The sequence below is a fragment of the Chiloscyllium plagiosum genome, unplaced genomic scaffold (assembly GCF_037043375.1).
Source record: "Chiloscyllium plagiosum isolate Xiang-an unplaced genomic scaffold, Cpla_swu_hap1 HiC_scaffold_21, whole genome shotgun sequence".
Classification (NCBI taxonomy): domain Eukaryota; kingdom Metazoa; phylum Chordata; class Chondrichthyes; order Orectolobiformes; family Hemiscylliidae; genus Chiloscyllium; species Chiloscyllium plagiosum.
The window spans coordinates 7,188,197-7,204,274 of NW_028270159.1; the positions used below are offsets into that span (position 1 = coordinate 7,188,197).

The following is a 16,078-nucleotide window of genomic DNA, read 5'->3' on the forward strand; positions in this document are numbered from 1 at the left end:
AAAATTAACCCTCTTCTTCAAATTAAAGTCATGTCCTCAAAGAATTCTAATAATTTTAGGGATGCAGATTTTACACTTTGGTTCATTCACTACAATAAAACGTCCAAGCGGCAATGAATCAAAAAGACAAGGAGGCATTTCCACGCAAAATATTTTGTTGACATTCCAAAACCATATCTTAATCCTCCATAAGGTTATAAGATAAAGATTTGACTGGATGGACGTTAGCAATCTTGTAACATGCAGACATGCACAAACACAAAAAGAGGAGGTTTCTTTAGTAACAAAGAGGCACAGCACGCTGCATTTGCAATTAAGGACTGCAATTTCCTCCTAGATGATTCCATGGAGCAAATCTACACAATAAAAGGAATCACTAACCAGTAATGTAACATAAAGTGCACAGGGAATATTAATGAAAGAAACTATTAACTTCACTTGAAACTAGTGGAACTAGGTGATTTAGATGTTGGACCCACTTTTATATTGTGCTAGTGTTGCCTAATCCCAACAAAGATCCTGTATGGCCAGTAGTATAAACAAATCTATAAACACACCTTCTGGCTGAATATGGCTTTAATTTTGCCTTAGGAAACCCGGTTTATAGGTAAGTTTATCAATATTAACAGGACTGAGCACAAGGTAAAATTTAAATATTCAAGAGAACAATGATAATGTCAGAGATAGTGTGAATGGAGGTATTTGTGGGTACTCCCAAGTGTTTACTCTACAAGGAGAGTTGCTTCTATGTCAAAATAGGCCCACGCCAAGAACAAGTACCTGATGGTCTTCTACACCAAGACAAGTATTCTGCTGCAGCCACTGACTGCCAGTACTAGCAATAGAATCGGTAACAGCATTCGCTAGGGCAGCACAACAGGGATAAGGTTCTTAACCAGTACATGCTGTCCATCTCTATGACTCTATGACAGAAGAACAGCAAAATCCTCACTTCAGCCATCAGCGGCCTAGTAATTGAGTGGCCTAGCTGAAAGTCTTGTGATTGGAGGAGCAGCAAGCACAGGAGATCATAGATTCTCTCTCACCTATCCTGATCACAGATTCTCTCTAACCCTGCTTGCAGTTCCACTTCGTCCAGTCAGATTCCCTGACCCATTTTTGCTGCTCCATCAGATCCAGAATCCTTGATTGGAGGAACTGCAAAAGTGGGAGAGGGGGGAAAACCAGTGATTGGAAGAGGAGCTCTCACTCTCCCTTAACTTGCTGTTCTTCCAATCACAACTCTGACCAGTCCCACTCTCACTGACTAATAGCTGGGACTCATTTCTTTTTTTCCTTAAAGCTACTCCCTTGTTCAAGGGCAGAATCAAAGAAACTTAATTTTTTTTAAAAAAAGCATATTTGTAACCTAGACTTACGTCATCTTTACTCCTTCGTAGTTGAGTCAGTTCGGTTTTTGTTCTGCTCAGCTGTGTTTCAAGGTCCATTATTTTGCTTTGTGTGGTTCGTTCTTTCGACAGTGCTCTCTCCCTGGTTTGGTCCACCTGGTCAAGCAGATGTATTTGGTCACTGTTACCCAAGTTTTCTTGCTGACAATCTGAATTGCATTATCAGTTTCTACTACTAGCTGGAAGACCAGTTACCACACAAAATACATGTAAGCTAAGTGGCAAAAAATAAAATCCAGTTTCAGGGATTGTAAGGAAATGAGAAGGAATTTCAATATAATAGGTTTCTGGAATCTGGACTTCACCAGATGAAAAGATAGTGGAATACATTCAATCATTTTCAAATGGAAATACTCGAAAAATAATAACTTACAGGGCTACAACTAAAAATCAGCTAGTAGCAATCAATTGGTGGTAAAGAACTTGAAAGGAAAGGATAGACTGAATGCTCTCAATTTTCTAATACAGAGCTCCTATACTGAAATTTGTCTTTTCTGTGAGGACACTTGTTTGGACTGTTTACATTTATGGTTACTGGGTTGTCATTTACAAAAGCTACCTCAATGTTCAGCTCTCTTGTCTTCACACTATCAGCAGCCAGGCTCCATAAGTATACAGAATTTTACTGTTAAAACAGAGCACAGTCAGCAGACATGCTGCACATACCAGAATATTGGCAAAATACTGTAGATGCTGGAATCTGAAACAAACACAAAATGTTGGAAAAACGCAGCAACTCTGGCAGCTTTTGGAATGGAGAGAAACACAGTTAATGTTGAGTCCAGTGTGACTTATTCAGAACTGAAGAGTCATAACAGACTTGAAACATTAACTCTGTTTCTCTCTCCACAGATGCTGTCAGACCTGAATTTCTCCTGCATTCTCTGTGTTGGATACCCTTCGATATTTTCATCATCGAAACTGGTTAAACTGTAAACACACAACTTTGATAGGTTTGCAATTGCATTGTGATGTGTTGAATGAGATTGAATTGAGCATGATCTCCACAACAGCAATCCAAAAGGGTTAAACGTTCTTAAATAGTAAATTTAGTGTAATGCATACCAGGTAATCGAAACATGTACCATAGCAGTTTACTATGCTTGGTGTTTGGTGAATAAAAGTGACGTGTTTCAGAGGCCACTGGCTCATCTAATTTATGCCTGCCCTTAGAAAGAGCTATCCCATTAGTTCCACTCCCTTGCTCTGTCCATATTCCTATATGGGTCTTTTCCATTCAAGTATATGTTGAATTGCCTTTTTAAAGTTACTAGTGAATCCAATTCCATCACCCTTTCAGGTGGTGCATTCCTGATTACAGCATTTTTGCTGAGAAAAATATGAATTTACCTTGAACTCAATTTGTAAAATTTGAAAGCTGATTACTTAAAAGTTTCCATTTAACTATACTTGCCATGTATTATTTAGAAAATGTAAAGTTCTTACTGCACTAAGTAAATACGGTTGTAGTCAGTAGCTTCACAATAGCAGTTGATTGCCATCTGATGGATAAGTTTTCAAGTGAACATATTTTTAAGAAGCTATGTCAATTGTAAATTTTAAAATTGAGATTGCTGACTTTTGTTAGGCAAGGATATTAAGAGTTATGGAACTAAAGGTGATGAATGGAGTTAAGACACAGATCAACCACGATCCAATTGAATGGAGGAGCTGGATCAAAGGCCTCGCTGGCCTCCTCCTGTTCTACATTTGGTAAAGTCTCACTGAACTAACCTGGCACCTGGCATCATCAATGGCAGCCTCCAGCTGTCTAGCCAGGCTGTTGCATTCACGGGATTTGTCCTCTAATCGCTGCTGGTTCTGTTGAATGGTCTCTTCCCGTTTCGTTACCACCTGAGTCAGTTCCCGGTTCTGGGCATCTAAATCTTCCAGCTTCCTACAAAGGATGATCAACATTTTTTCAGTGTCCAATATCCTCAAATCTTCTAAAAAATATGTAGGTCTTCCATCACATGAGAACACCTTGTATATCGAGCAACACAATTCAATTTTGGTTAACACAGTTAAGACTTTATCCGGTCAATATTGTAATGCAGTACTGAGGCACCAGTGTCCTTTGGATGTAAAGTTGGAACTAATGCCAGTGTGCTTGTTTTGGTGTTTTAAGAGATTAATAATCTCTCACAGCAAAATTCCATGATAAAAAAGGTCTTCCAGTGCCCTGACCAATATTTCTCCTGCAATCAACACTACCAGAAATAAATGAACTAAACATTAATCTCAGCATTTCTTACGGGGTATTGCCATGAGCAAATGGCTGCCATATTTGACCACTTTGTGACGAGCCCTGGACAAGGCATGTGAATTGCGCTGGACTCAAAACATTAACTTTGCTTCCTTTCTGCAGATGCTGCCAGGCCTGCTGAGTTTTCCAGCAATTTTTGTTTCAGATTTCCAGCATCTACAGTTCCTGGTTTAATTTATGTGAATTGCTCTGACCTGTTTGCTATCAGCTTACCTACTTTGGTGAGAAAAATGCTTTGGCAATCCTCAAGAGATTGTAACTAGTTTTGTAATGAATCCTGCCAAATACAAAAACAAGTTCAGAACTTAAATGATTTTGAAATATATCCTCTAAATTGGAGGGTGGCGCATTACAAAGGATATATTGTTTTATCAAGGGATGGAGAATGCCACTAAGAAAAATTTAATTAGATTATTTAATTGTATGTAACCCAGTCTGATCCTTTAAGCAAACTGCTAAAAAGAACTTGCTTGGTCTTTTCAAAGTCAGATTTTGGGTGGAGCTCAGTTCAGTCTGGTATTGGAACAATGTAGTTTATTAGATGGGAATCTTAAGAGGCATAATGTTACCACTGGATTGATGGGTTTGAAAAGATTCACTTTCCCAAAAACCCAAGTCCTTAACTTTAAGAGATTCTGGGCATTTTCATTAGTAGACAGTTGTAACTTGTATGTGTTATGTCATGTTGTTAAAATTGATACAATTAATCTGTAGTCGATCGCAGGACTTGCACAACTATTTTGTTTTTTTAAAACATTTAATTAAAAAGACTACTTTTTTGTTGGTGGGTTTTGAATCTGCACTTGAGTTTTTATTTCAATAAAATGATGGAGTTAACTGGATGCAGGTATGACAGCTTTGATGAGTACATGACCTATATACATCAGAGTGTATAAATCCTCAGTCAAAAGGTTTTAAATTTAGTTTACGGTCCACTTCTGCTTTCACAATTTGCCTTTCAAGTTTAATCCATCTTTGGAGAACTGAGAATCGCTTTGTTCTAACAGGTTCCTGTTGTTCCTCCTTTTAAAAAAACACAACATAATTCAGTATACACAATAATGGTCTTATGAAGAACAGTCCAAAACCTTTAAAGGAGTTAGGGAAAGGACTTTTTCTTTTTAAAAAAGAGAAGGGAGCCATTTTGACACCAATATTACCTCTCTTAAAACTAAGAAACCATACTGTTCTAATACCAGAACCAAGTTTGATAGAGAGTCTACCTTTGAAGGGCTAAGGAAATTTCAATAGTTTCAGGTTGTTCACTTGGTTGGAAGGGAAACTGGCTACGGTGGGTGGGATGGGGGAGGGGAGGAGGACTTGGGAATTCCCTTTCCAGGGCATTTACATTGAACAGACAAAAAAATGGTAGGAGAAATGAAACTCCCAAACAGAAATGCATAATGTATCCCACATTAAAGGAATAAGGAGTCTGGATTTAGCTCACCTTCTCTTGTAATGCAACAATATTTCAGTTAGTTCCTTCCTCTTTTAATTACACTCAACAAAACTAACCTTTCCAAAGTCTCCAACTTCAGCTTCAGATTATAATTTTCTTCTTGTAAATGTTGGCACTTCTCTCTTGTCTTGCTACTCTGCTCCTCAATCTGCGCAGGCCAAGATGGATGGTCAAAATGGTCAAAAGAGCAAGATTCAACAAGGAATTGTCGCTTAACTTGACAACTATTTCACAATGGCAAGCACAGATGCTGATTTAATATAAAGAAACTGAATTGAATATATAGAATCCATTCTTATCTTTACTTTCTACTCTGATATTTATAGAAAAGCAGGTACAAAGGGAGGAGCTTGGGAGTTTTGCACAACAGCACAGATGTGAATTTTCTGTTAAACAGTGCACTGCAAGACTTCACAACTAACTCAAATTAAATCCAAATTCAAAGTACAATGCTTAGATTAGTAGAGGGCTAGTGCCAGCTTCTGATCTATTTACTTTTCAAGAATAATATAGATGATGTTCAATTACAGAAGAAACCCATCACATTGTTACAAAGCTTTCAACACAGCAAGGCCAGTGAGAGGTTTGCATTGAACTATAAATATATAAAAAGCATTGTTATTAGCTCTGCATATTACCATCTGTATTTGCACCAAGTTTAGTTAAGTTTAAAAACCTGCACAATGCTTCACGTTCAATAAATAACTTGGAAGTGCCTATGCAAGCAACATAGGTAGAAGCAGTCATTCTGCACAAAGCAAGATCCCAGACATAGCACAAGATGAATGTCTCCAATGCTTTTGGTTGCTGCTTTCATACAGCCATAGAATCTTTAAAATTAATTTAACCCCTTCTGGAGGGACACAGGCTTCAGTTTAACATATGCAAAAGATGGCATCTCAGACAATACAGTGCACCTTTAGCACTACAAATAAACACAAAGCTAGATTACATGAAGTATTGGAATGGAACTCAAAACTTCAAAATCAATGTGCTATAATTGAGTTAGATTAACAGAAAAGTAAACTCAAAACTGAGAAATTTAAAACTACCTCCATCTTGAGATTACAAATGATAGATGATTGATCTACATTTTTTCTCTCATATATTGCGAGCTGCTGTTGGCAATCCTGAAGCTTGTGCTCAGTTAACTTCAACAACTCAGGAACAGGCTCCAAATCAGTCAGCTTTTTCTGCATCTGTTTCCGGACCTATAAAACGAACATGAAAGTGTCTAAAAGCAGTATCCATCAAAAATATATTTACCAGTGCAAACTCAAATTTTTTAATAAAATCTTGAAAACAAATATGAACAAGGAACATAGGAAACAAGAAGCAGCAATAGGACATTCCTTCTATTTCCCAACTGACTAGTTTATCTTTTTTCTTTAATTTATTGAAGGGTATAGGCTTCAATGGCAAGGCTGGCATTTATTACCCATTTCTAACTGACTCGAAAGGATGGCAGTATAATAGAGTGTGGTGTGCTGAGTCTTTTCAGTGGCTCAGTGGTTAGCACTGCTGCCTCACAGCACCAGGGACCCGGGTTCAATTCCCGCCTCGGGCGACTGTGTGGAGTTTGCACATTCTCCCAGTGTCTGGGTTTCCTCTAGGTGCTCCAGTTTCCTCCCACAGACCAAAGATGCGCAGGTCAGGTGAATTGGCCATGCTAAATTGTCCATAGTATTAGGTGCATTAGTCAGGGGTAAATGTAGGGGAACAGGTCTGGATGGGTTGCTCTTCGGAGGGCTGGTGTGGACTTGTTGGGCCGAAGGGCCTGTTTCCACACTGTCGGGAATCTAATCTAAGGTAATCAAATCTCTCTATATGGGATGAATCTCATCACAGAAGCCATGAATGTTGCCAGATGGAAACAAACTTAACAAATTAGAGCATTATAGATATTTTGTGCTGAAGCTGCAATTCATACATCTGGAATAGAATTATAAAAGGCAGTCACCGAAAATGCTAAAAATATACTGGGCTGTCAGCACCTGAAAGGTTTAACTGCAACAACATTCAAAATCTGCTCCAAAGGAAACATACCAAAGCTTGCAACACAAACAAAATCAGTAAAAGTTGACTTATGAACTTGTCCATTATAAATGTCTCCATCCATATTTATAATGGGACTTGCCAGTGTAAGATTGACAAGCAGTAACTGTACTACCTTCTCAGTGGAGGTGCCGGAGTACCATGATTTTATATCTCACTCTCGAAACCCACTTTGCCTAATGATATGGTCTGAATTCCCCACGTGCAGTGGCATTTTTTGGAGACCTGATGATGGGGAGGAATTAACGACACCTTCAAAATATGCTTTACAAAGTGTTAATTTTCTTCTTTCTTGTTGGGTTAATGGTGCTGTTGATTTATTTGCTCAAAACATTAAGGAAACAATGGCAAGATCAGCATTTACTCCCCAATCCTAAGGCTTGATAAGCCCCGTTCTTGAGCTGCTGAAGTGTGTGTTGTGTACCCGCACAATTCTGTTAGGCCTTGCCTCATTTCAAATTATACTGTGCATAACTGCTTTCCCTTCCAAGAGAATTCTCCCCAACCACACTGCAATAACACAGAAATGATAAATCCCTCCATCTGAATTTCCAGCACATTGCGTGTTTCAGATGCCATCAGACCTGAAGCATGGAGAAATAAATAGTGGCATCTTGAAAAGCGTCTATATTACAGAGGTGATAGTGCTGGATATCTTAAAACGCATAAATGTGGATAAATCCCTGGGACCAGATCAGGTGTACCCTTGAACGCTGTGGGAAGCTAAGAAAGTGATTGCGGGACCCCTTGCTGAGAAATTTGTCATCAATAGCCATAGGTGAGGTGCTGGAAGACTGGAGGTTGGCTAACATTGTGCTATTTAAGAAAGGTGGTAAGGAAAATCCAGGGAACTATAGACCAGTGAGACTGACATCGGTGGTGAGTGTGTTGTTGGAGGAAATCCTGAGGGACAAGATTAACATGTATTTTGAAAGACAAGAACTTATTAGGGATAATCACATGGCCGCGTGTGTGGGGAATCACGTCTCACTAACTTGATTTTTGAAGAAGTAACGAAAATGATTGATGAGGGCAGATATGGACTTCAGTAAGGCATTCGACAAGGTACCTAATGGTAGACTGGTTAGCAAGGTTAGATCACATGGAATACAGAGAGAACTGGCCATTTGGATACAGAACTGGCTCGAAGGGAGAAGACAAAGTGGTGGTGGAGGGCTACTTTTCAGACTGGAAGCCTGTGACCACTGGTGTGCCGCAAGGATCAATGCTGGGCCCACTGCTTTTCTTCATTTATATAAACGATTTGGATGTGAACATATGAGGTATGGTTAACAAATTTGCAGATGACACCAAAATTGGTAGTGTAGTGGACAGCAAAGGAGGTTACCTCAGAGTACAACAGGTCCTTAATCAGATGGGCCGATGGTCCGAGGAGTGGCAGATAGAGTTGAGATAAATGTGGGGTGCTGCATTGTGATAAGACAAATCGGGGCAGGACTTATACATTTAATGGGGTCCTGACGACTACTGCCAACAAAGAGAGCTTGGAGTTAAGGTTCATAGTTCCTTGAAAGTGGTGGATAGATAGTGAAGGTGGCATTTGGTATACTTGACCTTTGCTAAGTGCATTGAGTATAGGAGTTGGGAGGTCATGTTGCAGCTGTACAAGACATTAGTTAGGCCACTTTTAGAATACTGCATTGAGTTCTCCATGCTATCAGAAAAATGTTGTGAAACTTGAAAGAGTTCAGAAAAGATTTACAAGAATGTTGCCAGGGTTGTAACGGTTGAGCTATAGGGAGAAGCTGAATAGGCTAGAAGCTATTATCCCCATAGTATCAGAGGCTGCGGGGTGATCTTATAGAGGTTTATAAAATCATGAGGGGCATGGATTGGGTGAATAGACAAGGTCTTTTCCCCAAAGCTGAGGAAGTCCAAAACAGGGAGACATAGGTTTAAGGTGATAGGGAAAGATTTAAAAGGAAGCTAACGGGCAACTTTTTCATGTAGAGGGCCATGGAACGAGTTGCCAGAAGAACTGGTGGAAACCGGTACAATTACAACATTTAAAAGGCATCTGGATGGGTATATGAATAGGAAGGATTGAGAGATATGGGCCAAATGCTGGCCGATGGGACCAGATTTATCTAGGATCTCTGATCAGCATGGATGAGTTGAAACAAAGAGTCTGTTTCTCTCTGACTATTTGCAGCATTCACCGTTTTTGTTTGCGTTTCCATCCAAAGGACATTAAAATGATAAAATTCTGATGCATGGCCCTACTGCGCTGTCTTAAAGAAAACTCAAGCATAAGGAAACTAATTGTTTCCAGATTGCAGTATTTACCTGATCAATTTCCTTATTCACATCATCTTTCAATAGCTTGTTCTCCTTCTCTGCCCTCTCCAGTTTTGCATTACATTCATCTGCCTCCATCCGTGTCTTCATCAACTAGATGCATGCAAAGAATATGTTTTATTACAATGGAATTTTAAAATCAACATGTTTTCCAAACATTTTCCATAACAGGACCATGTGGGCGGCACGGTAGAACAGTGGTTAGCACTGCTGCCTCACAGCACCAGAGACCCAGGTTCAATTCCCGCCTCAGGCGACTGACTGTGTGGAGTTTACACATTCTCCCCGTGTCTGCGTGAGTTTCCTCCGGGTGCTCCGGTTTCCCCCCACAGTCCAAAGATGTGCAGGGTCAGGTGAATTGGCCATGCTAAATTGCCCGTAGTGTTAGGTAAGGGGTAAGTGTAGGGGTATGGGTGGGTTGCGCTTCGGTGGGGCGGTGTGGACTTGTTGGGCCGAAGGGCCTGTTTCCACACTGTAAGCAATCTAATCTAATCTAATCTAATGACGATTCTCTTCTCTTCTCCCATTTCCCCCCATATAATGAAACCAAATTTTGAGTCAATTGTCAAAATCCTCCTCCTTCTTTGAAGAGGTTTGCAGTTTTATTCCTGCTTTTGATCAAATACATTTTAACTTCCATCACCGCTCATTTCACACAAAACTTTTCCTGCCCAGCTTCGCAAGCACATCTGCCACAAGGAAAAATATCTTCTCAATTACAGTGCATCAAAAGAGAACATTACCAATCTGACTGCCAGTGGTAGGATAATAAATCAAATTTAAATACAGAATATTTGTACTTGGACATTTGTGTCATACACATTCTGAAATGCAGGATATGAAGTCATTACCTGAGATTTGTAGCTGTCCACAAGCCCTTCATAACGTTTGATAGAGGTCTTCAACTGCTGCATCTCAGACTGAGCAAGTGTCAACTTCTCCTCCACAGCTGACATATTTGCCTAATTCCATTTGGAAAAGAGCAAGTATTCAGTCAGTCTGCATTTTGAACAGGTACAATGTTAGAAATATGGAACTTGCTGATCCCTTTATAACACCAAGTTGTACAATGGAGATAATCATTATACCACTTGATTAGAGTATCTTGTGTCCAAACTGTCTAATACTTTAGAACTCTATGAAACTCAAGTGTTGATATTCAGAGAGAGTTGGGTGCACGTGTACGAAGCATGCAAGGAACCAGCATGCGGGTGCAGTAAGCAATCAGGAAGGCAGATGGTTTCCAGGAATAAAAAAAGTCATTCTAAAATTGCCCAGTGTGTTGGTCAGATATTTAGTGTAGTGTGCACTGTTGGTTGCCACATTTACAAAAGGATGTACTTATATTGGAGATGATATTGCAAAGGTTCACTCTGATGAGGGTTGTCCTTTGATAAGAGGTTGAATGAATTCTCTTGAGGAGTGAGCTTGTTTAAACATACACTATTCTGAAGGGATTTGATAGAGTAGATAGAGTTTCCATTGGTCAGGGAATCTAAAACATGGGGCAAACTCTTAGGCTAAGGGATCAATCACTTAGAACTGTAATAAGGAGCAAATTCTTCACTCAAAAGATTCCGAATCTGTGCACCTGTCTGTCCTAGAGTGTTGCAGATATTCCATCATCGAACACATTTAAGGCTGGGTAAAGCTTTGGTCTCTCACTCAATCAAGAGATATGGGAAATAGGTTTCAAGTTCATTAACCTGCCCAAGATCAGTCTTGGTTATACTGAATGGCATAGATGTAATAGGCCATATAGTTTACTCCTACTCGTAATTCTTGTGTTGTGATTTAATTGTTTGCTAAATGTGAGCTACTCCAATCTTTCAGTAGTAAACTGAGAACATTTCACTGAAACAAAATCAAATATGAATCATTAGCTGCTTTATTTTACAATCCATAAGTAAATGTACAGATAACACGTACATTTGTTCAAGTGATACCTTAATTTAGTTAACTTCTTCAGGGCAGCATGGTGGCTCAGTGGTTAGCACTGCTGCCTCACAGCCCCAGAGACCCAGGTTCGATTCCAGTCTCGAGCCACTGTCTGCATGGAGTTTGCACATTCTCCCAGTGTCTGCGCTGGTTTCCTCCCACAGTCCAAAGATGTGTAGGTCAGGTGAATTGGCCATGCTAAATTGCCCATAGTGTTCCAGGATGTGTAGGTTAGGTGCATTAGTCAAGGGTAAATGTAGAGTGACAGGGTAGGGGAATGGGTCTGGGTGGGTTGCTCTTATGAGGGTCGGTGTCGACTTGTTGAGCCCAAGGGCCTGTTTCCACACTGTAGGGATTCTATTACCCTCTTATTAGAAAACGAAAGAGCTATAATATACACCATGTCCCTTTCATGAGTTTTTTTTCACTGCAAACAATTAACTGTTAAAAAAAAACAAAAAGTGTGAATCCAAAAGCCCTTAATCAGGAATGAGGCTGGGACTCTCGGCTGTGAATGTCAACACAAGCATGGCTAGCAATAGACATCAGTAAAGTGACCTTGCTAGATTGAGGTCATGTGACCAATTAGAAAATAAGTTGTCCAGATTGCTGAAATGATTAATTTTCCAACTATGCAAAGTCCAGGGTTTTGCTATAATATTCCCCTCAGGACATGGTACAGTGTTTTGAGCAGAGGAATACTGAACCTTCATTGTCTCATTCTCCATTTTGACACTGGTGTTCTCAGAGGACATCTTCTGCAGCTTGTTCATCATTGACTCCATGTCTCCCCGAGCCTTATCCTCCACATGGTGAGTCTGATCCAACAGATCTGTAATACGGCTGCCATCAAGAAAGTTATTTGAATATCACATTTAAATACTTTGTCTAAGACTTACTTCGAAGTACACAAAATTCATTTTCTGTATTTACCATTTTCGATCACTGCATTAAAACATTGAAAATACCATGTAGTCAGTTAGAATGCGAATTCATTGTTGTCAGGAACAATTTATACACATTACTTACAGGTTGTAGCTACTATTTGGTCTTGTAACCACTTTATATCCTATAACATTGTATGATGTAATAGTTGACAATGCCAGGCAAGATCCATTCGTAAAGTACAAGAATACCTTGGATTGCTCTTTAATGACTGAGTCTAATAATAACTATATGTCTATTTCACTGCTTCAGATTTTACACCTACAGCTACATTAATGTTGAAATTATAGCATTACTGTAAGATCACAGTTCTAGTGTTGAGTTAGATTCTTACTTAACAACAGAAGAGACATGATTGCAGCATCATCTGGGTTTGACAAGAGCATCATTGCTTTGTTTTCAAAACAGGCTTAAAGCCAATTCAGGGTCATGTTGTACCTCAAGTATTTTAAAATCTCAATTAAGTTTGCTCAATATTAAAATAGCCTATTCACATAATCAAATAAGTTTCATTTTTGGCAGGAAACCTCTGCACATTTTAAGCTTGCATGTGCAGTGCTGAATCCTCCACCTATCTTTACACCAAGTGAGAGAACTCCACTCAAGCTCGACAGTATAAATAAAGTACTGCTTCGCTAAAACTGACACAGCTAGTACTGGTTTCAGTGCATGGTTTAAATATAGTTACTTCTGAAAAGTCAAGAGTATTAAAATTAAGCCAACTCTACTGGTCTTTTTCCACCTTTCTTACTTGTTCAAGAGTGAGATCTCAACTTCCAACTGACTCTTTTCTTTCATCACCTTGTTATGTGAACTTCTCCATGTCTCGACCGCTGACAATGCGTCTGCTAGCTGCGACTCCTATAGACGAGCCAACCAAACAAGGTTCAAACTGGAAATGACATTTTATAACATTGTACATTTTAAATAAAGCAACTGATAAATAATACAGCCAATATCCTACACTATTCCTCAGGCTGCATGAAGGTGGCAAATGTCCTTCAAGAAGAAAAAAAAACAAACTGTATGAATTAGCGCTAATAAAACTATAGAGAGAAGATAAGGAATTGGTATTGAGTGTTTTTTTTGAGCGAAAATGAGTGGTATCAATACTACATATGCAACACAATCAGTAAAAAAAAAGACTCAGGTAATAAAGTAATGTTAGAACTCTGGCTATTCCAGCAAGGGAAGTCATCCCTAGTACACTGGCTGCAATATTTCTTGCATTACAACAGCGACTATGCTTCAAAAGTACTTCAGTGGTTGAAAAATACTTTAGGATATCTGGCAGTTGTGAAAGTGCTATATAACTAAAAATGTTTATATTTTCTTTCATACCATACCTATTAATGTATCAGTGTCTTTAATAGCTGCATTTAAATATTAGGAATGCCCTCACAGTTACTTATGTCAGAAAGGGATGCTGGGCATTGTCATCTGCCCTTCATTGTCATCTGCCCTTCATTACCCACTTTAATTAACTGATAGAATTCAAGTGCTCTCATTTGCAATATAATCAGTTTAAGACTGCTGTTTATGTTCCCCGGTTGCAATGCTCCTCACTGACTGTATTCGGTCACCTTGTCAATTAGCTGGGCATTGAGTAGCTCAACTGCATCCTCACTGCGTTCTGCTCGCTGCTTTTGAGCCCTAGTTGCTTTCTTCAAGGCCTCTTTGTCCCTGTCCCTTTTCTTTTGAAATTGCCTTAGTTGCTCTGTCAGGTAGTCCAACTCCCCCTTCTGTTGTGAAATGGTACGCTCAAAATTCTGAAGAACAAAATTAGAACAAGTTAACTGTTCCAACTGAAGATGACTTGAAAGTTTGTTTACAAGAAAGAAAAAAAGGCTAAAGCCAAAAATAGATAAGGCACAAAAGATAGACCTATATTTATATATGGTATTTATATAGTCTCATCACATCTTTCAAACATACTAAGTGCATTTCAGGCAAAATACTTTCACCGCATAAAGTATATGGGTAAACATAACAGCCATTTTGCAAGAAAGACAGAGCGTTGAAATGAGACAAATGATTAAGTATTTAATTTTAGTGTTGTGGCTTGAGGGAGGAATCAAGGGTCGAACACTGGGTGAACTTGCTGCTCTTTAAAAATTGAAATGCAATCCCGAATGCCCACTGGACGAGGACAGACAAGGAGCAGCATCAACTTGTGATCTCAATAAAAGGATGGTACACCTGACGACGTAGTACAATATTCTTAGTACTGTATTGGAGCATCAACTGAGATTACATGCTCAAATTCCAGGTGGTGCTGAAACCCACAGATGAAGTTACACAGAGATTTATACCTTTTTTCCCCCCACTTAAACCTTTAATTTAGTGTAACAGTCAAGTGAAAGCAAGCCCAGATGTTCCAAACTCAAAGAATAAAAATCACTTGAACAGTTTCTATTGGTTGCAAAACTGTCTTATCAAGAGCAACATCACAGGAAACGTGTTTGCAAAATACAAATGTAAATGCAATGAGTTACTTATTAAGGCAAAGTTTAATAAGTATGTTAAACTTATTTCCAGCTTAATAACAATGCACCCTACTAAAGTTAACAAAAATGATTGATGTTGTTTGCTTGCAGGCAAGTCTGCACAAGCCACTACACTCATACAAACAAATATCCATATATTACACACACACACAAAGGAAAGGATATACCAACTGTAAAAAAAATTTACATTTCCACCATTGCCAGGTGACTGTTTCCAGAAATAATGGGATGACCCTAATCAGAGCCAGCAAAACAAACAATTTTGGCACAGTTTTTTAAAAAAATTGCTTTTCTTCCAGTCAGCCATAATTCCATAGCACGACTGCAACAATTTAGAAATGTAAATGTAGATTATGCGCTTGAAGGTGCAAGCTACTAAATCAGAGGTGAAAATTCGTAGCCACTGAGGCAAACATGTAACATACCTTAAGAAAACAAGAGAAAGCATAAAATTCCAGATGCACCCTCAGCAGATTTATTTTCAATTTTAGTTTGCCATATTTAAACAAAAGCTTTACCCGGATCTGAACAAGCATCCGATTGTTATCTGCTTCTTTGCTGCGAAGCTGTCCTTGTAGGTGGGCTCTTGTGGTTTCAAGTGATTTGGAGAACTCTGTTGCTGCACGAGCATTATCCTAGAGGAAAACAAACCAATTCAGTAATTAATAATTAAACTAAACTAAACTCTGGTACACAAGCACAGTTTCAAACATTACTTACCAATAGAACCATTTACTTTTTAATATTTGGCAAGACACAGATTTACAGCTTGTATAAAAGTAAGGAAATAGATCTCAATTTGGTGCTGTAAATTGGTGGGGTATAAAACAATTTGAAATAAATTAGTACTAGGGCACCAAAGTTAGACTATCCATAGACCAATACAACTTCTAATTAGCTTCAAGCAGCAAGGTGCTATCAATTCAGCATGAGTGTTTTACTTATATTTAGGTGTGCTAACATGACAACAACAGAGGCAACCGAACAAGATATTTTGCTTCGATATAGAATCCTATTTGGCTGTGTCAGTTTGAAACATATAAAGATTTATCATTAGACATTTTGTTATAACGGCATTAGATGGATAATATTCTCCATTTTAGGCCACAGAAAAGAATAGAACTAATTTGGCATACAATTATCCAATGTACAGCTCTTAATGGATTTAAGCTGTATTGTC

At 38.8% G+C, this 16,078-nt stretch overlaps 1 protein-coding gene across 3 annotated transcripts in view; it reads right to left on the bottom strand.

Annotated features, from left to right (window-relative positions):
- The window catches only part of odf2a (outer dense fiber of sperm tails 2a), a 37,938-nt gene that overhangs the window by 6,675 nt on the left and 15,185 nt on the right, over positions 1-16,078 (bottom strand). The window contains exons 10-19 of one of the 3 annotated variants that reach the window (XM_043720572.2): positions 15,417-15,533; positions 13,975-14,160; positions 13,143-13,252; positions 12,154-12,289; positions 10,360-10,470; positions 9,497-9,601; positions 6,187-6,345; positions 5,191-5,282; positions 3,144-3,306; positions 1,380-1,505 (exon numbers count right to left, since the gene is read on the bottom strand). In XM_043720572.2, coding sequence (XP_043576507.2) covers positions 1,380-1,505; positions 3,144-3,306; positions 5,191-5,282; positions 6,187-6,345; positions 9,497-9,601; positions 10,360-10,470; positions 12,154-12,289; positions 13,143-13,252; positions 13,975-14,160; positions 15,417-15,533 — 1,305 coding nt within the window. The other 2 variants (XR_015760676.1, XM_087998204.1) reach the window with 2 other exon arrangements.